Below are 25,808 nucleotides of genomic sequence, written 5' to 3'. Positions count from 1 at the left end.
GTTTCTTGATGCCATCTCTGATAAAATCAGATAGGTCTACAAGTCAGCTTAGGCAGCTAGAACTAAACTTAAATGGTGAGTGGTGAGCCACTGTTTTTATTATATATACACACACACACACACACACACACACACACACAGTAGCTCACCACTTCAGTTGGTCACAAGTGAATATATATGGAAAGTTCTAAAAAATTCTAAAAGATTCTTGAAAATTCTCATACATTCTATAACATTCTAGAAAATTCTTGTAAGTTAGAGAAAATTCTCTATCGGCTACTCAGCACTGAATCTACCTGAAATGTTGTGGGAAACAGGTAAATTTGAAAATTTCATTATCCAGGTCATAAGAGCAAAGTTGGAAGAGAAAAATAGGTATTTTCCACTTACTTGAGGTATAGCAACTTGGAAATAACACTTTGTGCCCAGGAACATGAAAAAGTAAAAATTTTGTAACATAGCATAATTGCTAATTGCATAATTAAAAAGCCAGAAAATTTGACTGCTAGAGGAAAGTTTCCATTTATTGCATGTTATTAGTCTAAGTTCAATGGTACATTATTAAATTAAGTAAAAATTATTTAATGCATTTCTACCATTACTTTAAAAATGTAGGGTTAACTGTCACTAATAGTTGAGAGCAAAAACAAACTCAGACAAGTTCATTTCTTGCTTTTTCTTTACTATTATTATTAATATAAGTTACTAAAATGTAAGAACAGCAATCTCTTTAGGTTAAATAAGGTTAGATCAGGTAAAACAAACAATAATAATACAATAAAAATATTTCACAAAGCATGCATGCAAGCAGCTCGAAGTAACTCATAGGTTATATAATGTAATTCGATAGTGCATCAAAACCTGCACATTCCCGAAGTGAATTACAAGTTATAATGATGTGAATGGCAGTTATACATGATTCAAAGAGCAATAAAACAATAACATTTTAATTATAAATAGATGTATACTGTTATGAGTTTAAAGCAACTTGGGATAAATTAATGCAGTTTCATTCTACATCTAAAGACATTCTTAAAAGTAAAGGAGGGCAATTTAGACTGATATTTTTTCTGGTGGTCACAAGGTCAGTCAAACTGACCAACCCTGTATAGATTTGGAGAGAAAATAACAGATAAAAATAGTTTTACTGAAAACATTTGATATGTATTTGGGAGGTATTAAATATTACACAAATAAAATTTGAGGTATGTGAGATGAAGTATTGTCAATCTTAACATGAAATCACTTTGTACGTGAATTGTTCCAGACAAGTACTCAATATATTCAAGGACAAATATTTTGGTTTATTAGACACGTTTATTGTAAGTGAAAGGTTTATGATGTTTACTGAAAAGAGAGTTAACAGAAAAACAGAACTTGTGCATGCACAAACTGTTATGGCATAAACTTGCCTACAAAACAAAACTGCTCTACAAAATTCTAAAACAAGATTTTCTTAAATCTCAAAATAATTTTAAAATTTATCAATAATCAAAAAAGCTCAATTCTTAGTACATGCTTTGGAGTTACACTAAAAATATGCTGTTTGAAAATCTCTGCTAAGATTTTTTAAAAATTAATTATAATTACAATACCTTGTCTCTCCTGCTGAAGAGGTCTTCTTTCCTTCAAGAGTGGCAAGATGCTGTTCTAGAGATTCCAAAAGACTGCTTGGAGCCTTAAAGCATAACAAGACCATATCACTCACCATAAAATTGTGCACTCCCACTAAAATGATTACTTTAACAGTTCATTAGAGGCTGGTTATATATAATTTATCAGTATAACTAGTAATACTGTGTTCTCATCTTTTAGAGGAGTGTCAGTTTCACATAAGTACACAACTGCATCTGGATATATGTACATGGTTATTTATCAACTGAACAGATACCAAACTTTTCTTCTCCTCTGGAAAAACTTTATTCCCCCACATTTTAAAAGATGGGAGTTAACTGTTATCAACTCACATTTATTAATTTATTACATGCATAAGCAGCATTTAAACTTTCAATAAACAGAACATTTTCTGTCTGAATCAGATTTAGAAGTATTTTTTCATATTTATAAATAATTCAATAAGAAGACAGAAAAGTATGTAAAAACTTCTAGTATTTGTGAAAGAATTACAAAATATTATCATGAATCTCATTCATTCACTTTAGGAGGATTATGTTGAAAAACTAAAAAGAGAAGAAAAATGGTGTGATAATAACAAAGACAGTTTATTGCCCAACTTCAAGCTGATATTGCCAGTGTTGCTCAATGTGATGCTGTGCTTATGTTGTGTGTTTTATAGTACCTAGGTTTCCTCTGTCAACAGGACAGATCCCTGTCAAATCCAACACCACATAAAAATGTTTATTTGATACAGTTGCTAAGAACTGTGATTTGGTGACGGAAGTGATGTACATGATAAATATTATTAAATTTTCAGGTCTGTTATTTATTCAAGTGCAGGATCAACTGCAGAAAGTTAACACCCATTTCAAATAAATATATGTAATGCATAAGAAACACAATGTCTCACTTTATTGTATAAACTACAATGAAACAGTAAAAAATTTCGATTTGTCATCATAACTAATATACACTATCACATAACACATATTGCTTCTTTTTGCACAATTACCACAGAAAATACTCAGTTGACATGCACATCCAACTGCATTAACACTCACCTTTCTTGAAATTATAATAGAATAAAAATATAAGTGATCTTTCATGCCTATCAATATATTTGAACATTTTCTCACAAATCCAACTTTAGGTCATTTAAGACTCACAGTTCTTTCATCTGTTAGGTTTGAGCATTGTTTCCTTTTTTAATCTTTTTTGAAATGTTGCAATGCCCAAACCTCAAAATATTGTATTCTACCTTGTCCCAAAAAAATGTATAACATTACATATTTGGCATATATAACCAAAAGGCAGTTTAAACTATCAGTACTTAACAAAAACAAATAACTTGAATTCAATTCCAACAACTTCAGACCAATCAGTCTCCTTAGCTGCCTGGGAAACCTTCTTGAACATATCACAGACTTCTTTTATACTGCAAAAACAGTGATATTAGGAATCATTCCTAATATTCACAACTTCTCATGTATGGGCAGAAAAACAGTAGATCTCACCAGACTAACAGAATCCATCCACAGAGCATTTAATAATAAGCAAGTCAATACTGCTGTATTCCTTGATGTAAAGAAAGCCTTCAACTCTGTGTGGCATAACGCCTTCAGATATTGATTACACCAGATGAAAGTAAATGACAAAATGCTCAGATGATCAAACAGCATCTATTAAAATCAATACCACCATCTTTCAACATTACAGCATGAGTCCCATGAAACTCCTCCATCCTTTCACCACTCCTGTATATTCTCTTAGTTAGCAACATCCCCTTACTGGACCCTAATGTTACACATTCTTCTTACAACATGCAGACACTATTACTGTTTGGAGACTCTCGAAAAAACCCCTTATAGCTGCCAGCAGAATTAAAAAATTCCTAGATGCCATAATCAGCTGGTGTAATAACTGGAGAGTAACTCTAAACCTATTTAAAACTAGAATTATATTTCTGCATAGCCTTAACAAACATTTCAAAAATCAAACTAAACAATACTGAAGTGGAAACATGCCCCACAGTCAAATACCTAGATATAACCTTTGACAGCAGTCTTACACTTCAAGCACATACACAAATCCATCAATAAACAGATTTAACATTTAAGAACAATCAGACAAGGAAATAAAGGTTGTAAACCACAAACACCAATAAAAATCTATTCCAGATATATGGATCAGGTCACCAAGTAGCCTTGTTAAAAGGACATCCAGTGAAACGTAAGTTGTTAGAATACTATTGACTTGCTTCTACCCATCAATGCCATGACACGAAAGCCATCATCATACAAAATAAAGAAAAGTATCTTTCATTTTGCAATAAGTGATTTGTTTTTAATAACTTTACACTGATGAATGGTCCCAGCATGGTACAACCAACAGTTTATATAAAGCAATTTTTACATAACTAAAATGATTTCAGCTTTAACTTATGCTAAATCTTTCACATTTTGTCATTTAATCAACTAAACTCTTAACACTTTCACTACATCTGACACACACACTTCCCAGGTCTTCCAATCCTCACACTGGGACAAATGTTTCTCACTGTCATTTAAAATTGCTACAGGTGGCATATGGGAATAAAAAGAATTGAAAAGTATTTATTGGCATCCCACCTAATGTTAATATATGATTTCCCTCAATGGTTTCCATTAAGCTCTTTAGTAATCAACAAGATACCAGAGTAGAACGTAAGAAAACTGTACGCCGACCATGGCCACATTGCCTCAGTGCAGAATAATAACCCTAATTATCATGCAAATATGCACGATACACTCAATCCAAATAGACTGAAAGACAGTGAAAGTGGGTCAAGATGAAGAGGCAATGAAACAAAAGGATAATAGCTCTTCAACAAATGACAATAGTCAAGATGATGAAACTGGACCCAGTAATTACCTTTATAATAACACAGAATACACACGAAAAACAAGAAATAAATATTTACCTAAGTCTTTTTTGGTTTTTGCTGTCAACTGTTGATGATTTGTTTTTTTTATACTGATGGTAGTAAAGTCACTAAATTATTTTCATTTAATTAAGTAATACACAAAAGAATAGATAAATAACATGCCAAAAGTAGACAATCTAACCTAGCTCTCAAATGTTTCCCAACTTTCTAACTATGCAACAAGAGCTGTTACAAACAAATCCAAGTTAGCTGTTACCTCTCCCATGTGAGAAAAGCTTGCACTAGCACAGAAATTGATGATTTTCTACGTAGAAAACAAAAAAATACAATACATAATTTGGTAAATAAAATCCTCAGTTTTCTATTGATTATATTTAATATACAACTAAACATAAGAAGTAACTATTAAGAAAAAATTGAAAATGAGGATGTGACAGGTTGCTGTGGCAAGAGGGGTATGACTTGTTGTTTGATGGCTTTGTAACCAAACAAAATTGAAGTCTCTAAAAATTATAGTTTGCCTGAATAATGATGATTTTATAGTGAGTAATTTATGTTAAATTTTATACTTATTGAAGAGGTAGTGAATAAATTAAAGAGGGGATACCTAGAGAAAAATAATTTCTCACACTAGGGAAAATTCAGGATTTTTTAATATTACTTATAAAATTTAGAACTTAAAATTTATATAGATTATTAGCTATGATTTTTTGCTATCCTAATTGGAATAATGTAAACAAAAAGTAGTTTAATAAACTTTTGAATGCAAATCACCAAAAATCTTAACATGGTCAGTAAAAAAAACCCACGAAGAGTGTTAAATTTTTATAATGTTTAAATAACACTGGATCACTTGCAGGATGACCTCACACAAGACTGTTTCAGAACCTCAAATTATGAAACAAATATTGCAAATACCATTGTAAGGGTTATCATAAGCCCTGAAGAAGTCAACTGGATGTACTGTCACTAAAGTTAGAATGAACCATATTGCAGTGTATCATATCTTAAAAACAACTAAATATGAATAGTACAAAATGCATGAAGATCCACTCAATCACAGATACCATTCACAAAATCAGCCTTGAAACAATAAAATATAAACTCAAGTTACAAACTACACATCCTGTCTCTGGTGAAGTAATATTTTGCCTCCACAGCCATGCTAATAACAACTAATCAAATTCAAATACTGATCTCTTCTACCAACGAATGAGAATTTGAAAGAGGTGGTGTAGAATAATATCCTTGGAACTAAACTGTTGGTTTATTCTTTCTGTGGAGTACTTTAAAGACCATCTCAAACTTTTGGAAAATATTTTAATGCCAAAGCTACCATAAAAGATTAATCCACTTATTTCAACAGGAAAGAGCAGCCCACCACTAAATTAAATGAATTAAATGAGTGAAGGTAAAGAAAAATGTATTACATTAACCAAACTAGATACCTGCTACATCCTGTACCAATGAAATATTTCCCACAGTATAAGGACTCATTAGACTAGCTTAGATACTGCAAACATAAATAATCAAAATGCTATCTATTTTATAATTTACTTGTACAATTTCTGGTGAATGGAATTACATAACCAATTGATAGCTAAATTCAAGATTCATTTACTTTGCAATAATTAATTTTACTTCAATGCCTTACCAATGCAACGGTCAGTATGCACTCATCAAAACTCCTTTCACTTTAAAGGGTCACTAATATATGTGCTAATCAAAATATTTCAAAAGAACATCTTCAATGTATTTATATAATGAAATTGGATATAATTTAATGAGAAACTTGTTTACAAAACCAAATGGAAATCAAATCCAGGATTTTGTGTTTAATATTAAACACTCATTTTTGTATAACATTCTACAACAAAAAATTATATTCTTAACAAGATCAAGCTAAAATTCTGAATACAAACAAAGAATTACACAAGTGTCCAAACTATTGCATACACTTATGCAAATTCTGTATCTCACAAACAAGAAAATATTTCAGAACAAAGATCACATAATCTTCACTGATTAAGTTTAAAACACAACAAATCTTCATACTTCTACAAAGAGTTTGTATCATCATCTTTCAATAATTATAAATGCTAAATCAATTGGGGTATTAAATGAAGGACTGTCACAAGCTTAAACCCTGATGTAGAATAAAATCTACCAGTAAGTTAATACAAATGTTAATGAATGAGATATGCCAAACAAGTCATCATTTAAATAGTTAACAGCATCTAGTTTAGCAACTGAAAAACATTTTATAAACATTAGTTCAAGAATGTAAACTAAAGTAAAATTAGTGTTATGTAGAAACAATAAATTGAATGTAACAATACTTACAATCAAAGGTTAAACAACAGTGAGAAAACTATCATAAAGAAACCATGAACTAAATGAATAAGCAATTTCTAATTATACAACTGTCTTACCTTTGTAAGGTCTGGTATATCACCTTTATCAATACCAATGTTCTGAAATAAAATTTTTTAAAAAACATACAAGTTCAATGTATACAATCATTCTAATACTTTTGTTTATAGTTTTATATTATAAGTTCTCCTTAAATACATTTTTTACTTTGATATCAAATTAAATGCGATTTTAATTAGTTAATAGATTCATATGAACAAAACAATATTTCAATTTTCTTCAATGTTATAAACTGATTTTCAAAGAAATAATGCTTTTCTTCTTCAGCTTTCTGAAATTACTACTAGATCTTCCTAGTCTTAAACGGAATGAAATTACACGACACATTTAAAATGCATGCTGATAGCTACTTTAACATATACACAGGTTCTGTATTAACACCCTAGTGAAGTTAAAACTAATCTTATTCCTTATAAATAGTTCATGTCTTTCTTGACAAATTTCTAAAAAAGAATTTTTTATTTAATGACTGATTGTCTAGAAATTGATTTCTTGGATAATAAGCATGTTCTTCTCTTATGGTTAAATAATCTAGTTCTGTGGGTTTTTTTCTATGTATAAAAGAAACAAACCTCTGCAACTTTTAAAAATTCTGCCACTCTATCCATACGAATCAAAAACTTTTTATAAATGTCCAGAGCTTCTCGGCAATGTTTCTTGTTCATGTCAAAGTATTTTTCTGTGGAAAGTAAACATAACTTTATGTTCAATATTCAAAAAGTACAAGTAATTCTAGCTAAGACCCATAAACAGTTAAAGAGCACACACACATCTGTATAATTATCCATTTATTTTTTGCAGATGCAAAATTCTGATTAAAAGATTTATCTAGTAACTAATCGAACCACATAAATGCAGATGAATGGTCATATCATTAGTTTACATAGCAACAGGTAAAAGCTAGGATCTATCCAAATTTCAAAATGGTATATTTGTGATTGCCCATCTAGCATGGACATCATTATCAAAGACCATCAACCACATATTCAAAACCTTCTGTAAACAGAAACTACCAACTTCAGCAATCAAGAGTATACATATTTAGCCAATCACTGGTGAATGACAAAGGGTAAGATTACTGAACATGTTTATTAAGTTCAATAAATGCCAGAACATACTTCAAGTGACTATTACTTATGGTAATGGTCAGGATTGACTTTCTCCAATTACACTGTGTAAAGAACATTTCAAAAACTATAATATGGTACTGAAAACACAATGTGACACAAATTTTGTTTCTGGATAATGTAAAAGTACAGAAAATGACCACTATTCCTTTCAAACTTTGCTTTTGTGACCTGCATAATGAAATTTAAAAATTAACTTATTTTCTATGTGAAAATAGGCATATGTTTAAAAGTTAATCGTTTTTTTTTTGATTAATGTGATTGTAATGTAAATCACCTTCACATATCAGCCCCCAAATATAGTCTAACATCATGTTTTGTTATACTCTTCTTGTTAATGGTGTTCAAAGTCCAGTATATCTTGGTGGAAGCACTCGCCTTGCTCCTTTGAGTATCTTCTCATGTTCTCCTTGAATTTATCAAGATAAGCATCAAGGATATGGACTTTCAGGGACATTCTGCAGCCCATTTTGCCATAGTTATACACTAGAGCCTAAACCAGTTCCACATAATTTTCGGCCTTGTGATTGTCCAAGAAGCCGCATACCACTGTGACAAAGCTGCCCCAAGCTTTCTATTGAGCTTGTTGGGGAAATTTTGTGCACTCCAGAATCCTCTTTATTTGTGGTCCAACAAAGACACCAGCTTTGACCTTTGCCTCAGACTCCTTCTCAAGAGTTGATAAATTGTTTCATAAGACCCAATTTTATGTGCAATGGTGGGAACAACACCTTCTAGAGGTCCACTAATGACTCACACTTAGCATTGTGCCTTCCCACAGAGAACTTGGTCTGTTATAGCCAATGCTTCCTGTTGTAGTTTGCTGCAGTGTCCTTGCTGTCCCAAAGGCAAAGATAACAAGGAAACATGGTAAATCATCCTTTGAGACCCATCAGGAATGCCACCATTTTGAAATCTCCAATAACCTCCTAGCATACTCATCATACTTCAAGGCTTCTAGCAAGGTCTTGATGCTGCTGTATTCCTCTTTAGGTGCACCAAATTTTAAAAGGTCTAAAATTTGTATAATATAAAATCTTACTATTCAAGCCAGCAAAAATTGTTCATCTTACCTTCTAGAGTTTTTTGCAGTGCTTGTGGGTAAAATGAGGTGCCAAGGGTTTGTCTTGATCCCCAACAGATATGCCAAATTATGCCTTGTAAGCTTCACACATTTTAGCAGATGCTGTCACAGAGTACCTTTTCACTCTGATCTTGATAAATTGGCCACATACATAACAGAATGTGTCTGGAAAATACCTGCAGCTTCTTGATGCCATCTTTGATAAAATCAGATAGGTCTATGTGTTGCAAGTGGTGAGCCCCTGTATATGTTACTAAGGAAAGTTCTAGAAAATTCTTTTAAATTTAAGAAAATTCTCTATCAACTAATCAGCACTGAATCTGGAATGTTATGGAATATGGGTAAATTTGAAAATTTCATTACCAAGGTCACAAAAGCAAATTTTGAAGAGAAAAATAAGTTTTCCATTTACTTCAGGCATAAGCAATTGCCAAATAACACTCTGTGCCCAGGAACATGAAAAATAAAAATTTTGTTACATAGTGCAATTAGACCAAAAACTGTTTCTTTCAGCTGAAACAGGAGAGAACAACTTTAGTGATAGACAGAACATAAACAGCAAATAGAGGATAACTAGAAGTAGTGATATGATCTAATAAACCACATTTCACCCTTTTACGTACTCAAGAAAGTAGAATAACAGACAAACCAAAATAAACACAAAACCCGTTTGTATGATTCTAAGAATGTGTACTGCATATTCTTTTAGTGCAGGTTATTTATTCCTTCCAAATGGTAAGTCAGATTTAGTATAACTTAAAGTTCTTGCCCAATGATGTCCATCTCAAAATACATTAACACCCTAATAGTCAAAACTCTTCCTCACAAATAACACAACCAGAACACAACTATTATTCTGACATGGTTTATGTTGTATCAAATCCAGGTTAATATCACATTAAAAACTTATCCAATCAAATATCATGAAGTCCTATTAAATGCCAAAATAATGCAAGCATAAGAAAAATAATGGAAAACTAAATTCAGTTATTCTACAAAGGTTGAGAATATTTTATTATTGGAGTATCGTTACATCATCTCAGTTCATGTCTTGACACAATGGTCATGCTCTATACTAAGAGTCTTCCTTGACATTAAGCCTGTAGTGTAGTTTTCATTTCAAATCATTCCAACTGAAGAAATACGTTCAAGGCACACCACTAATTCCTGTAAAATTTCTATAATCAATCTAGTGTGCTAGGACAATTGTTTTTCAGTAACCTTTTGAATAATCCAATCATAGGTATTATTTCTGGTGACATGTCTTCATATGAAATAGTATGAATATCCAATATATACACCATATGTTTCAGGAGTACAACAGTTGGAGGAACACACTATGGAAGTTACTTGCAAATACATGATTTTTATTGCTTTTTTAGCAGAGTATAAGAAGTTGTAAGGTATTTACTCTAGCAAAAATGTAATGATCATAACCCACCAGGAAAACTAACAGGTAAGTTCAAGAACCACCGTCAGTCACCTGAAGTTGGTCTTTCAAGTCCTGGTTCCGGGTTATGTGTCATAGCAACCAGTATCAAAATGTAAAAGAATAGAAGTTTTAAAAGATACATAGCAAAATTGTAACAATGAGTATTAAAACAAAGCCAAATGTCCAGTAAAAAAAGATAAAGTTAAGTAAATGGAGTAAAACTTGTAAAAGTAAATGAAGGTAAAAAAGTAAAACAGCAATTAAAACAGAAAATGGTGTAAAACCAATGGTGACATCCAGTCTTCAAAGTTGTAAAATATTTACTCTAGCAAAATGGTAATGATCATAACCCGCCAGGAAGACTAACAGGTAAGTTCAAGAACCACCGTCAATCACCTGAAGTTGGTCTTTCCAGTCCTGGTTCTGGGTTATGTGTCATAGCAACCATTATCAAAATGTAAAAAATAAAAGTTTTAAAAGATACATAGCAAAATTGTAATAATGAGTAGCCAAATGTCCAGTAAAAGATAAAGTCAAGTAAATGGGGTAAAATTTGTAAAAGTAAATGAAGATAAAAGCAAAACAGCAATTAAAACAGAAAATGGCATAAAACCAATGTTGACATCCAGTCAACAAAGTTGTAAAATACTACCTGTAGCAGAATGGTAATGATCATAACCCGCCAGGAAGACTAACAGGTAAGTATAAAACCACCGTCAGTCACCTGAAGTTGGTCTTTCCAGTCCTGGTTCTGGGTTATGAGTCAATATGGCCAGTACTAAAAAGTAAAGTAGTAAAAGTGTGAAATGATATGCACCAAAAGTATAATAACAACTCGCCAGGACAACTAACGAGCAGTTCAAACAGATAGTTCGAACAGTAGCGTTAGTCACCTGAAGTTGGCCTTTCCAGTCCTGGTGTCGAGTTATTTAATGTTCTGGCCATTGTCCAATGTCAAATTGAATGAGAGAGATTAAAACTGTAAAAAAGGAACCACAATTAAAAAGGTGTAATGAATAAATATGCAACAGTTAAATGAGATTAAAAAGATTAATGGCCATTAAAAAATTAAAAACATTATCAAGGTGGACAGAGTCACCATCACCAATAACTCTGTCCAATGTTACAGACTGACCCTGGGAAAAAAATATGTTTAAAATATTGCCGTCGTTGAGAATTGTAACGATGGCAAGAAAGTAAAATGTGGCTGATAGTGATTTCAGTGTTACACAAACTACACATTGGTGCATCAGTTCCAGATAAAAGAAAATGATGAGTTAAAAAACTGTGACCAATGCGTAGCCTAGTGAGAACAACTTCCTCCTTCCGAACTTTACGGAAGCTAGATGGCCAAAGTCCAATTTTGGGTTTGATTTGAAAAAGTTTGTTGTCGCGTTGCTCACTCCAAGTGGACTGCCAGCTGGCACGGAGCCGAGCCTTGAAGATAACACCATAGTCCATGTACGGAATAGGCATAGGAGTGATAGTGCTGAAGCAGACATATTTAGCTGCCATGTCTGCAAGCTCGTTCCCCGCGAATACCAACATGGCCTGGTATCCAGAAAACTGGATTGAAGTAGCTGCTAATGAGAAATGGGCCAGTCGGTTTCGAATATCAGTGAGAATAGGATGTGAGCTAACGTGTAGCGATACCAAGGCAAGTATAGAACTAAGCTAATCAGTATAAATAGTGCAGTTGGAGTACTGCTCAGCTGCAATATGATCCAGGGCAAGATATGGCATACAGTTCAGCAGTGAACACAGAAGCTGTAGAAGGGATTCTGCGTGCAACTACTGACCCATAGCAAACCATAGCAGAGCCCACTGAATTACCTGATTTGGAACCATCTGTATAAATGGGAACTGAAAGATATTCATTAAATAAAAGACGGTACTTCCAATCTGGAGTATCTGCCTTTTTTAGGTGACTGAAAGAAAGGTCACATTTGGGGGCTGTAATAAGCCATGGTGGGATGGGCCGACCTGTGGAATCTGCAATGTTATCCAAGGACAGACCCAATTCATCCCATTTTGCCCGGATGCGAAGGCTAAACGGAGCAATGACAGATCGTCTGTTCTGAAAAAAGTACTGCCCACCGAGGAAGGAAAACACATTTCCAGGTGGGATGCTTCGGTAAGGAATGAAGTTTCAAAGTATATTCTAAAGATAGTTGCAAACGGCGAAGGTGTAGAGAAGGTTCATGAGATTCAATGTATATACTTTGAATTGGAGAGGTACGGAAAGCTCCAGTGCAGAGTCGAAGTCCTTGGTGATGAATGGGGTCCAGCATTTTTAAGGCCGAGGGTCTGGCAGAGCCATAGACCATTGATCCATAATCGAGTGTCGATCTAATAAGAGCACGATATACCTTTAACATTGAACAGCGATCTGTCCCCCAACTGGTAGAAGAGAGAACACGGAGGATGTTCAGTGCTCTTAAGCATTTGACCCGAAGCTGCTTTAAGTGTGGTATAAAGGTCAGTTTACGATCAATGATAAGCCCCAATAACTTGGTCTCTGGGACCACTGGCAGCAAAACTACACCGATATGAAGTTCAGGATCAGGGTGAATACCCCCGTCGAAGGCAAAAGTGCATGCATACAGTTTTGGAGAGAGAGAAATTAAAGCCGTTGCCAGAGTCCACTTCTGTACACAATTGAGGGCAGTTTGTAGTTGCCGCTCAATATATCTCATGTTTTACGACTGACATGAGATGTGAAAGTCGTCGACATACAGCCCATTCGCAACAGTGAGAGGTAGTTGTTCAGTGATGGCATTTATCTTTATACTGAAGAGTGTAACACTCAATACACAGCCTTGAGGGACTCCAAGTTCCTGTACAAAAGAACGAGAAAGTGTCGAACCCACACGAACTTGGAATCTCCTGTCCATTAAAAAATTTTTAATAAACATGGGTAGATGGCCACATAACCCATATGTATGGAGGTCTCGCAAAACGCCATACCTCCATGTTGTGTCGTAAGCCTTCTCTATGTCAAAGAATATTGATACAAGATGTTGGCGGTTGAGAAAGGCTTCTCTGATAGATGTTTCAAGACGAATTAGGTGGTCTGTGGTGGAGTGCTGTCGACGGAACCCACACTGGGTGGGCGAGAGGAGGTTGTTTGATTCAAGGAACCAAACAAGACGAGCATTAACCATCCTTTCTAATGTCTTACAGAGACAGCTCGTCAAAGCAATTGGACGGTAGTTTGAAGGAATCTTGGGATCTTTCCCTGGCTTAGAGAAAGGTAAAATAATAGCCTGGCACCAGGCATCAGGAAAAACATTCTCCTGCCAGATCCAGTTGCCAACAATCAGAAGGACATCAAGAGAAGCAGGAGATAGATGGTGCAGCATGTCATAATGAATATCATCAGGTCCAACAGACGTACTGGCAGACCGATGAAGGGCCATTTTTAGTTCCACCAGGGTAAAGAAACAATTATAGTCAAAGAAACAGTCAGTTCGAAAGGAAAGAGGTGATCGCTCTGCCCGAGTCTTGATGGCCAGGAAGGTGGAGGAACAAGCAAAAGTGCCAGATACCCGGCAACAGCTTTCACCTAGAGTGTTAGCAATGTTCCGAACATCAGTCACCTCCTGACCATCAGAGAGTAAGATCGAGAGGGGGACAGAATTGTAGTGCCCATTAACCTTTCGAATCCTGTCCAAGACAAGATGTCTTTGAGTGGTCGAATCTCTGACATTGGAAACATCAAGAGGGTTTGGTATGTATGGCGAACCCTGCAATGAAATAACCTGCCTTGATGGTGGCAGGTGCACGTGGTAAAGTAAATGTTAAAACGAGGGTATTTGTTGGCAGTGTAACTCCATCTTTGCGAGTGGAGATGCGCCTCACTGCAGAAACTCCTTGAGTGGAGAGACCAGCGAGAATCTCTGAGTCGGGAACGTTCTTCAAATCCCTTTCAACAATAACTCCTTGTGAAGAATTCAAGGTAGCATGGGGTGTAACCTCAATAGGTATATCCCCAATTGCCTTTGAATTCAAGAGGAGTTCACTGTGTTGGGATGTGGATGTTTCAACCAATATGTCACCAGATCGAAGTTTCTTTACTGACTTTGGAGAGCCAGCAAGTCCCTCTAGTCCCTTTTGAATAAAAAAAAAGGGGACATTTGCACTAAAGGTTTTCCAAAGAGAATGTAATATAAGAAAATGAGGTAACGTGTGTTACTGATGTTGAAGATTGCTGTTCTGAGTATTCAAGACGTGGTTACCCATTGACTGTTTTTTACAATTTTATTTAAATGTTTTGGAGGATCCATAGGAAAAAGGAAAAATTTCGGTACCCACTGACCCCAACCACCATGTAGCCCTACAAGGGGATGCACTACAAAGTCATGCAAGGACAATGCAGCAATGCCAGGGTTTCGTGAGCATTATACCCAAACACCAGCATCAGGCACAATGTCCACAACACCCGTTGAGAACTTCCAACACTGGTACTTGGTTGACTCTAGCCCAAGTGGACCAGCCGATTGACCCAAGGGGGCCACCCAAAGGCCGCCCGTCTACAGGAATTCGAGGCCAAAGTGGTGTGTTAGGGTTGGACCCCTCAACCACCAGGATACTCTCCTCCCCTTCATGGGTCGCCACGCACGGCAAACACGTGGGTGGATGTTTAGATCCCAGAGAAGGTAACCAGATAGAACAGAACCTTCCCTGGGAGGTCCCCTCACCACGTACAGGATTCCACACCGAGGGGATAAAACTTATTCTGGAAAAATAAAACATACTAAAACAAGAGAAATAAATACAAGCCAGGTTTTTAAAAAATATAATTATAAAAAAGTTTTCACAAACAGACTGAATATGTTTAACCACAAATTGTCCATAAAAGAAAGGCTGTTTATTTACAAACTCAGATTTGGATCATTTTCACCATAGAAAGAATGTAATAATTATTTCATTACTTAACACTTAATCATAAGGCTTAGTTAAGTTACAGTTCAGTTGGACCATGAAGTACAAGCTGTATTAGTCCACAGAAGAAAAAAATTACTAAAATTTCAAGATCCACCTTGAGCACAATACCTTGAAAGTGATAATGAAAGATAATTAATACATGGCAAAACTGAATATACTTGTGAAAAAAATATAAAAAAGCAAAAACAAATTGCAAAAAGAACTAGAAAAAATGAAAGATGCAATATAAACACAATAAACATACCAACTGGTTGAAGTATCCAGAAAACATTATGCTTTTCATAGGCTTAAAGATAAGAATATCAAGTCTTGGGATGCTGAGATTACAACAATTACAACAGAATTTTGGATCATTTTTCTAGCTTTGTAGAAGAACTTACAAAATACTGTACTTTTTGTTTTAAAAAACTACAATATGCAACACGACTTTCTCCTCGTAGTAACAATGACTTGGATTGCTTAAGTTCCTATCCACAACCTGAGGTTAAGAAAATCTTAATATTTTTCAACATACACAAACAACAAGACAATCATATTAGATTAAGGTAACAGTCAAGTTTTTGTAATGTATGAAAAATGTAGCATGTCTAACTAAAATACAAAAACATACAAATTAGGTAACCAACACAAGAAAAATGTAGCATGTCTAACTAAAATACAAAAACATACAAATTAGGTAACCAACACAAGAGCTTTCATACTCCCCCAGCTGACACCCATTTTACAAAGTGAACAATGTCTATTTCAAAAAGAGAGAGGAACTTACCTAATAGATTAATAATACCATCATTATAACAGGCAAATAGACGTATTAAGTCTCGGAATAGAAGCATGAAACAAGCCTTAATAACTGGGTTGATTAGATCACTGGATGTGCACTGGAATTTAAAACAGATTTTCAGCATTTGTACTTTTCTTGTGCACCATTTTCATTGTATAAAAGCTTTTACATAATAAACTCCACCTTTAATGCTTATTCCTGAATGTTAAAACAAATTATAGATAATACTCTTCAATGAAATTCAGGTATAAACTTAACCCAACTAAAAAAACAAATCAAATTAAATCTGATTTTATGCATAGTGCCAGAAAAAGTATCTTTGATAGTCACAATTCATTACTGCTAAAAGGAATTATTTTCCACTAAAACGTTTTGTTTGTTTAGAAGTAAGGACAAAGCAACACAATGGGCTATCTGTGCTTTGCCCACTGCAGATACTGAAACCCAGTTTTTAGGGGCATGAGTCCTCACTGTGCTACTGGGGGCCATTAAAAAGATTTCTAACAATTTGTAACAACAGTAATGCTTTTATAGATGTTAAATTATTCATAAATAAACTGAAAAATAATGGTTATCAAGACTTGAAAATCAATTTTTAAAAATGTGTAACAAAATTAAAAATAAACTGTCAATTATTGAATTACCAAGTTGAAAATGCAGACGACATTAATTACTCAAGATCATCCTTGACTTAAGTAACTAACCAAAAAATAAAGGTATTTGTTAAACATATCAATTTTAGTTAGGTGAGCTTGTCTCAGCTCATGCAGTTTATACCTGAACAATTCTGAAGAGAAAGGGAGGAGGATGGAGGCTTTAAATCTATTAAAATAAGGGTTTTCAGTTCTGTTTCAGATCCTTCAAAATTATCAAATGAAAGGGAGGTAGAGTGTCTCAAATATTGTAAAAAATTTAGTATAGTTATTTCTACAAGAACATTTTGGCATATTTGTTGGATTGATTTGCCTTTTTGAACATCTTATAGAATTACAAAAAAGGGAGAATGCTGAAGTTTTACACTAATATTTTTGGGTGATTTATTTACAATTTAAGGTTATTTAAGTATTAAGGGTAACTGTCTCCCCACAACTGGCTGCAGATAGCAAAAACCAGGAGTCGAGACATTGTCGATTCAACACTCAACTCCTAACTCTTAACTAATTCTCCATAGTGACTGGTTAGTTTAATATCTTTGCCTGAATCTTATGTGATAAAATGAAATATCCCCAATACATTTGCTAGCTATGGTCACATTTTTAAGGGTTAATGATAACAAGGACTGGTAATGGAAAATGTTCAACTTTTTTTTTTAGTCTCACTGTGGACATTTATGTACATATACTATCTGACTACTCACATATAATAGTCAGTGTTAATTACTTGTCCTTTCAAAAATTAAATCTTTAAATCTAAAATGTGTTATGAACATGTTTTCTAAAAATTAATTATATTATAGTAAAATATACCTACAATGAAGGTTTCTTTTTTCTCAATATTTCATGAAAACAATTTGTACGAATTTGGTCCCCTCCTGTAAACTGTTCTTGATTATAATACTGACTTGTATATATTTATCTCTATGTCCAAATCTTCTTAAAAAAGCCTTTTAGACTGAGTTATGCAAAAAACTGGTTCTCAAAGAAGTATTCCAAAATGGTCAAATATTTAATCGTATCATTTATCAAATGTGATGGCAAAAGCAATGAAGTTTATTGTGAAATGCAAATACATGAAGGTATAGCCTTTCCTAAAATATGCTTATAAAATTTTGAATACATTTTTAAAACTTTCTTACCTGAGTTGAAAAACACAATAACAATCTATTGTTGCATCATCTATTATGTTGAAGATATTTAAAGTTGTTTTTAACACATGCAGTCACTGCTGTTTATCATGGGATATGATATTTTTCTTTATTTAATCTATAACTGTATTCCCATTTTCCTAAATCTTCAGAGAGCTTGTGCTTGTTTTCAGTATGATAAATAAAACTAACATAAGATCCTAACTTGACAGATCCCAAGATATATCCAAAGTGACAAAGTTTTTGCATTTTAATTTAAAAAATAACAACACGATAGTTTACAAAAGGGATTTGAATTATTTTTTATCTTAATTTTATTCGTAATATTGTAGTACCTTGTTCTAAAAATAAGTTAATAATTAAAGAAAAAGTTATAAAACTTTAATGATGCAAAAAATAAAACTAATACAATAAAACAATTTTCTGTTGCACAATTTCTCAAGTCAGAAGAACAGTTCTTTTTCCTTATGAAAGTTATAACATTTAAAATCCATACAAAGTAAAATCAGCAACATCCAATCTAAACTGACTGATAGTTAAGTTTTTCTAAATTAGACATCTCTATACCTTACATCAAAAACTATTTTTTGCTTTTTTTAAAAAGGTGCAATAGCATCTAAGGCAAAATATGCTTGGTCAAATAGCATTCTGTCAAAGTACTATTATAATTTTTACATTCCTTTTTAGTGCTGGTATACTCTGGAATCACAGAATGAATTCACATCCACATTTCATATATGGTAAAGAATTATTTTAAAACCTCATAGATAAGAACAAGGAAATGTTTTATTAACAGTAAAATCAAGATTAGCAAAAACCAATTGTACAAAGGCATTTGTTTCATAGTCTGTATTAGTGAGATATTGTCACACTGTGTATACAATCAGTATTAAGTGATCTTGTTTGACTAGAAACTATCTTTATAAAATAGAACTACATTTTGTTTAAAGCAATACAAAATACCATATCAGAACTGTAAATCATTATAGGCACCATAATTCCAAAAAAGTTAATGTACAAACCTTAATGATTCATTACACAAGAGTATTTGTTTATACAGATTTATATTTTTGTTTAATAGGAATAATTGCTTAAAAGATCCCCAAACAATTTCTTTTTAAAGTTGTGTGCATTAAAATACACAGTAGCATATGGAACTTTTTCAAACAGAAAAATAGCTAAATAATCATTATAAAACCAATATGCACACCTGTTCCTGTTTAACAACAATCTCATACAAACTGAGCTGCAGTGTTTGCACATTGCATATCATGTATATTGTAAAAGATATAAAGAACACTGAAATTCTATAGAATAAATGTATGAGCTGAAACCAAAAAACAATGTCTACAGTATATTTGTTTTTACTTTTCTAGTACTCAACATACTAAGATATTGTTCAAACATTACTATTACTTTGGAATATAGAAAAATTAGTTTTCTTCAATATGAAACTTAAGATGTTGCCAAAGTTCAAAAAAGTATAAAAAATGGGGAACACTCACATCAAACTCCAATAATGCATCCAGCTGATTCTGAAGAGCAGGAACAGTTTTTAACAGCTGAAAATAGAAGTTTATGTTCTTATATAACTGAAATCAAGTAAAAGTGAATGTTGTAATGAAAAACACATGCAATCCTTCTATTAAAAAGTTCATAATTGAAGATATTAAAAATTAAGTTTTTTGAATATAAAAATTGAACTACTCAGTTTCTCATGGTTATTTAAAATAAATAGACTAAAAAATTAAATATTTCAAAATATGTTAATATTAGACCTTCATACCTTGTTCTTCTGTTGCATTCACTATCATGTAAATCAATTTATTACATGACATTAACAAAGAAAGACACTACATCAAGCTGTAAAACAACCAACAGACATCAAATGTAAACCTTATTGAAGCTAATTATTTAACCCTTTCAACCCAGGTATCATTTACTATGCATGACAGAAAGTTTTACTATCTTACATTCATAATTTGATTAAGTTACTTTGTTTGTTACATCAATTAGTATAACAAAATATTAACTGATAATCAATATTTCAATAAAAGGGTCAATTCAGATTTTTCGTGGTTATGAGGTTTTGTGAAACAGTAGCGAGAAATAAAAAATAAAGTTTAATTGCAAATCACATTTGAATCGTATTTAGAAGCTTCTAGGAATTACACGCAAGAAATTTAAAACTTGAGATAAGGAAGTATTTTTAATCTCACATACAAAAATTACTTTGCTTTTAAAATTTAAAATTATTTAAAATTAAATTTTGCTCATAGACTATTTAAAATTACTCCATATATTCATGGACAAATCTTCATTTTAATAAAAGTACTTAACTAAACAATATTTTCTTTGTATGTGAAACACTTGATGTTAACTGAAAAGGGCAAAGTTTAGCAAAAATAATAACACTATACTGAAAATTAGAAATACTAAATCGATTAAGACTAAGTGAGTACATAGAGATCATGTGGTTGGTCAGTTTATTTTTTTTACTATAATTCAACTTTATATGACATTTTTCCATTTAAATAAGTTATTAAATAAATTGTACTTTTACAACAATGTCCATGTGAGCATTACTGAATAACATGCATTCAAATGAACACAATAAACTTATTTAAAACAGAATTTAATAACAGTTTTAAACACAATTAAAATAGTATACTTTAAAAAAAAGGTGATAATGCAATATACAAACCAAAATAATCAATATTTAATTTTTTCAGAATAAGATTGAATAATATTAAAACTGAATTTGTGGCAAGACCAGTACACTAAATGTCTAACAAATGACAAAACTTATTCAAAATCTTAATACATAAACACTACTATCTGAGATAGGACTCTGGGACGCCACATATGTTCTATGTTCCCAAAATACCATTCCCTTTGCAATTCATAGTACTATCTGCACCCAACCATTGGTGGCATTTGTATATACCTTTCTCCTAATTTCACTTTATGCATAGTTTAACGAAGTTTAAAAACCTACTCGCATACATATGCATGCTACTCTCTTAATTACACACATGTTAGCAAAAACCTAAGAATGAGATATAAACCTTATTCAGTCTTAAACTTTCGTAGCTCAGTTGGTAAAGCAATGGTTTATTAATTTACTTTACTGGATTTTGCACAAAAGTAACCAAGAGCCATTCCAAACTTTGAACTGACAAACTAAAATATGCAGCTTTTTCACATTACTCACTTTAAACTCTTAAGATACTCTTGTGAAAATGGAATGTGACCCAAAGGAACATTAGCTTAACCATCTAGCACATTAACCACTGTATTCTGTTTGACCATAAAATAATGGACCCAAAACACTGGCACAAGTCAATAGAGCTGGACCCATGGCCCATTCTGGGTAGATTTACTGATGTCACAGTGAATCCTTATAATAATGTTGAAAGTAATGGTCAAACCTTCAAAATAATCTGAACCAAATAGATGGTACAACAAATGATCTATCTGTATACTTATTTTTGTGATTATTCTGATACTACATGTTGATGAAAAGAAGAGAGTGATGATAGACCAGGATTTTTGTGTTGTATTACGTTGCAGTTTGTTGAATCATGCTGTGTGTGTTTTCTTCTAGCAAAGCCACATCGGGCTATCTGCTGAGCCCACCGAGAGGAATCAAACCTCTGATTTTAGCTTTGTAAATCCATAGACATACCGCTGTACTAGCAGGGGGTACCAGATGGGAGTGTACGTATTGTAAAACTAATAGACAAAATGGGTATTTGTGTCTGAGACTTGAGCCTTAATAGCCCATTAGTTTGATATGGAATTCTTAATAATGGAAAATTTGTGTTGTATTTCATAACCCTGCAATATGAAATTAATCACAACTGAATTCTTACAATACACACCTGCAAAGTCAAGGAAGATAACATCACTCACTTGCATGTCTGTGTGTTTTGCATGAGAAACCCAGTTTATTTTGAAACAACTTTTTGGAATTTCCATTTCTATTTGAGATGATTTGATTAATACATGTTTTGGAATTGTGCTTGATTTTTTATTCATATTTAGAAACTGCATGGTAATTTTATTACTTTTATACACAGTATCATCTACAGATGTACGATCAAAATTTCTATACTGACGTTACAAATTCCACGTTTGTTTTCAGAAGCTATAAAGAAATTTGCATGAACTAATAATATACTGGTAATTATATTTCTACAACAAAATAACTTAGCTATAAATTCATTATACAACTTTTATACATTGAAATACACTAATAAATGCTTTTGTTCAGAGAAGTCATGAAACAATTCAAGGAAAGTCACTCAAATTATCACTTAATCACCACACTTTTGTTTATGCTGCCAAACATATGACTCTTAAATAAAAAATAAATTATATGACCTCAACACACCTTTTCAGCATTCATGGTCCTTAATGTCCCATCTTCTTTGCTAAAAGAAAAAAAAAAAAAGATATTGGGTAAAATAAGTACTCACAATGTGGCATTTTAAAATAAATACTACTTGAACATGACAGGGATACTGTACACAAAGGAAGATGTTTAGCAACTTAAATCATGATATCCATTAAGAATCTCATATTACTAGCTTTAACATGAAATCACAGCACTGACTCTTCAATATCGTACTTTATACACATTAACCTTTTGCAGTATGCAAGATCTGCACAAAATTTTAGAATCACAAGCATGTGATAGTAAAGTAGACATACACTCTTTCCACTTTATTCTTTACCAAAAACAGTTTCTTAGAGAAAGAATTTGATTCTAAACAAGCATTTACCCTCAAACAAAAATTACAGGTAATTAAATGAAGAAATATTGTACTTACCCCCTTTTTACCTTACAAAAGTCAAAAGCGACAGATCTATAAGCTACTGCTTTTTCATTGAGATATTTGGAATATCGTCGGATGAATGTAGACATATCATAACCTTCAAAAAGAATGAAAAACAGTAAATAAGGAATCAAAGAAATAAAAAAAAAAATCAGCCACTGTACACATCAAAATAAAAATACTTAGAAGTAACTAGTTTCAAATTCTGTTACAACTAACTTGATCTTAAAATTAAACTTCAACTTATGGCAGCATAAAATCTGAGACAGGGAAACTACATGCTTCAATTATATGTTTTAGTTTTTATCCACAGTTAACAGAAACTCAAATGTTAATATTAACTTCAGTGCTACCTAACAGCTTTTCTTTTTTTTTTAATTTTTATTAATTTTAATCTAGTATTTTGGATATGTACAAAATGTAGTTTTGAATTTGCAGTGGATTTTTTTTTCCAATTATTACAAAATTACCAGTGAGTACACTCAACATTACAATAATCAAGTCAAAAGCTATCTGCTATTCATTTGGTTTCTTAATTCAAAATGGACAGCTAGTGCAGATAGTCAGCACCTCTCACCACCAACTCTTAAGACTACCCATTACCTACAAAAATTAGAAGCAACTGTCACATTATAATGCCCTCACAGCTGAAAAAGCAAGTATGTTCAATGACATGATCCAAACTTGCAACTTGCATACTGAGAGTTAAGCATCATAACCACCAGACTATGCCAGTCCAATCACAAACCTAGTCTGTTAAAGTTAGGCCAATTCAAGTATTTTTCCCTTCCCCATTTGTCTATAACAAGAAGATTATATATCTTTACACACTAAAGCAAACTTCAATATCATTACATGCTGACCAATGATACTTTGACATTTAATATTAAATCATTTGGCTAAAAAGCACAAGCAACAGTTTTTATTTATCAATATGTAGGTGAATTACATATTTCAAATATTAAAAAAAGCTTATTTTATACTTAACTGGAAGCAAATCGATATCTCCTTACCCCAGAAATTAGCAACAAGTATTGTCTAAATATTAAGACACTGCATTCTGAAGATGTCAATGCCTCTTGAATCTCAAGGAATGTATGTGCATACTTTTGTTACAATTAGTTTATCTTTACAAGTTTGCTTCCTTAGTGCATGTTGCTGACATTGCCCCAAAAATTTTAGACACTATGTTGACTACAAAATCAAACTCCTAAGTTTAATAATGCATGTGCAGATAGATCAAGTTATAAGATGATTTTTCTTGATTATTACTGTTTTACTTTCATTCCCACAACCAGAAAACTGTATAAGCTAAAATGATTTAAGCTTCTTTCAGATAAATTGGTTTGTGGTGAGCTTCACTTGTCTCTAAGAGATTCCATTCACACAAGAAATCAACAATACAGTTAGGAGTACAATAACTACAACTTAGATTTCATATAACTACCCTGGTCTATTGGGATTATTAATCATTCAAGTAATTTTAAACAAAGCACTTTATATGAACACAAGACAAATTATTTTGCTACATGGTATTTCATAAAAAAGCGATATAATATGAATACTGATGGGAAATATCTTACCTTGTGCCCCACTTTTATCTGTGAAGTTACTAAGTTGAAATGTACAGTTACTGGATGCAAAGTACTGGAGAAATCTCTATTAAATAGAAAAGTTCATAGTATGCTTTCAGAAAAGGGTTAGAAGCCATACATTGATGCCCATAAAATGTATTTTGCGAGGAACTTTGTCCAATCGGAAATCAAATGACAAAAACAAACTTAAAATATAAAAAAACTTGCATATTATGTCACTAATACAAAATGTATTCCTGTATAAAATCTATACAATTTGTTTCTGGAAAAAGAATGAAAAATAGCAAATTTAAATTAGTTGAAATAACGATCCATGTTACTGATGTCAATAACAGTTAACTTTGAGAAAACAATATTCTAACAGTACAAATGCATCTAAAAACCTAAAATAGCCTCTTAGTTGAAACATCTAATGGTTCAACAAATCATAAAATGGCATTATGCAAGTGTGCTTTTCACAGTTGTTTTGAAGTTAAAAGTTATGGTTCATATATATAGTCAAAAAATAAAGACACGTTATTGTATCATGTGGTAAAAACCACCTGATCAGGGATGCACTGTGTTATTAATGGGTGTGACAGTTTAGTGATAGTCCACCTTCTCAAAGATCTTGCACTGTGGTAATCCAAACTGTAACATTTTCAATGGATGTACTCTACTGGACTGTTATTTCACATACCAAATTTCATGACAATTCATTATGAAATACCCAAGATATAAAATCTCCCATTTTGATTGATTTTTTTTTTTTCTCTTTCTCACCAAAAGTATGGAAACTTTACTTAACAGATAAACATGCTTAACTTTCATGGATTTTTTTCCCAAATTTGGTACACTGACAGATCTTTTCAACCTACAATTAGGAGTCTCACTTTGTGTAAATGAGCAGATTTTGTTGAATAACTTTGCAAAGATTTGCCAAAAATATTTGTGCATGCCTACACAATATCATGTGATCTATCATAACATTTTTAATATGGCTTTACCCAAGAGTAAAAATCGACCATTTTCAGTCTTTTTGTCATTCAGATTGCAGACAGCAACAAACCTAAAGTGAAAGGATGTACATATGCATAAGTAGAGATTAGGGCAAGCAAACTAGATTAACAATTTCTAGCTAAAGTTTCCAAAAGAATCATTCTGGTGGATGGTTATTATTGATTATTCATTGCCAACTTCAATACATATTTACTAAGTTTTATGAATTATCCTAATTAAAGATCA

General features: G+C 32.6%; 1 protein-coding gene across 5 annotated transcripts in view; it reads right to left on the bottom strand.

Annotated features, from left to right (window-relative positions):
- The window catches only part of LOC143247553 (phosphatidylinositol-binding clathrin assembly protein LAP-like), a 77,093-nt gene that overhangs the window by 38,828 nt on the left and 12,457 nt on the right, over positions 1-25,808 (bottom strand). For all 5 annotated transcript variants that reach the window (XM_076495847.1, XM_076495830.1, XM_076495866.1 and 2 more), the window contains exons 3-10: positions 24,573-24,648; positions 22,984-23,086; positions 22,545-22,584; positions 19,654-19,710; positions 16,330-16,441; positions 7,546-7,652; positions 6,973-7,014; positions 1,596-1,678 (exon numbers count right to left, since the gene is read on the bottom strand). In XM_076495847.1, the coding sequence (XP_076351962.1) occupies positions 1,596-1,678; positions 6,973-7,014; positions 7,546-7,652; positions 16,330-16,441; positions 19,654-19,710; positions 22,545-22,584; positions 22,984-23,086; positions 24,573-24,648 (620 nt within the window). The remainder of the gene's footprint in view (positions 1-1,595; positions 1,679-6,972; positions 7,015-7,545; positions 7,653-16,329; positions 16,442-19,653; positions 19,711-22,544; positions 22,585-22,983; positions 23,087-24,572; positions 24,649-25,808) is intronic.

Source organism: Tachypleus tridentatus, chromosome 1, assembly GCF_004210375.1.
Source record: "Tachypleus tridentatus isolate NWPU-2018 chromosome 1, ASM421037v1, whole genome shotgun sequence".
NCBI classification, from domain to species: Eukaryota; Metazoa; Arthropoda; class Merostomata; order Xiphosura; family Limulidae; genus Tachypleus; species Tachypleus tridentatus.
Note: the sequence above shows the minus strand (reverse complement) of the source record. Positions and strands in the feature narration are given on the sequence as shown.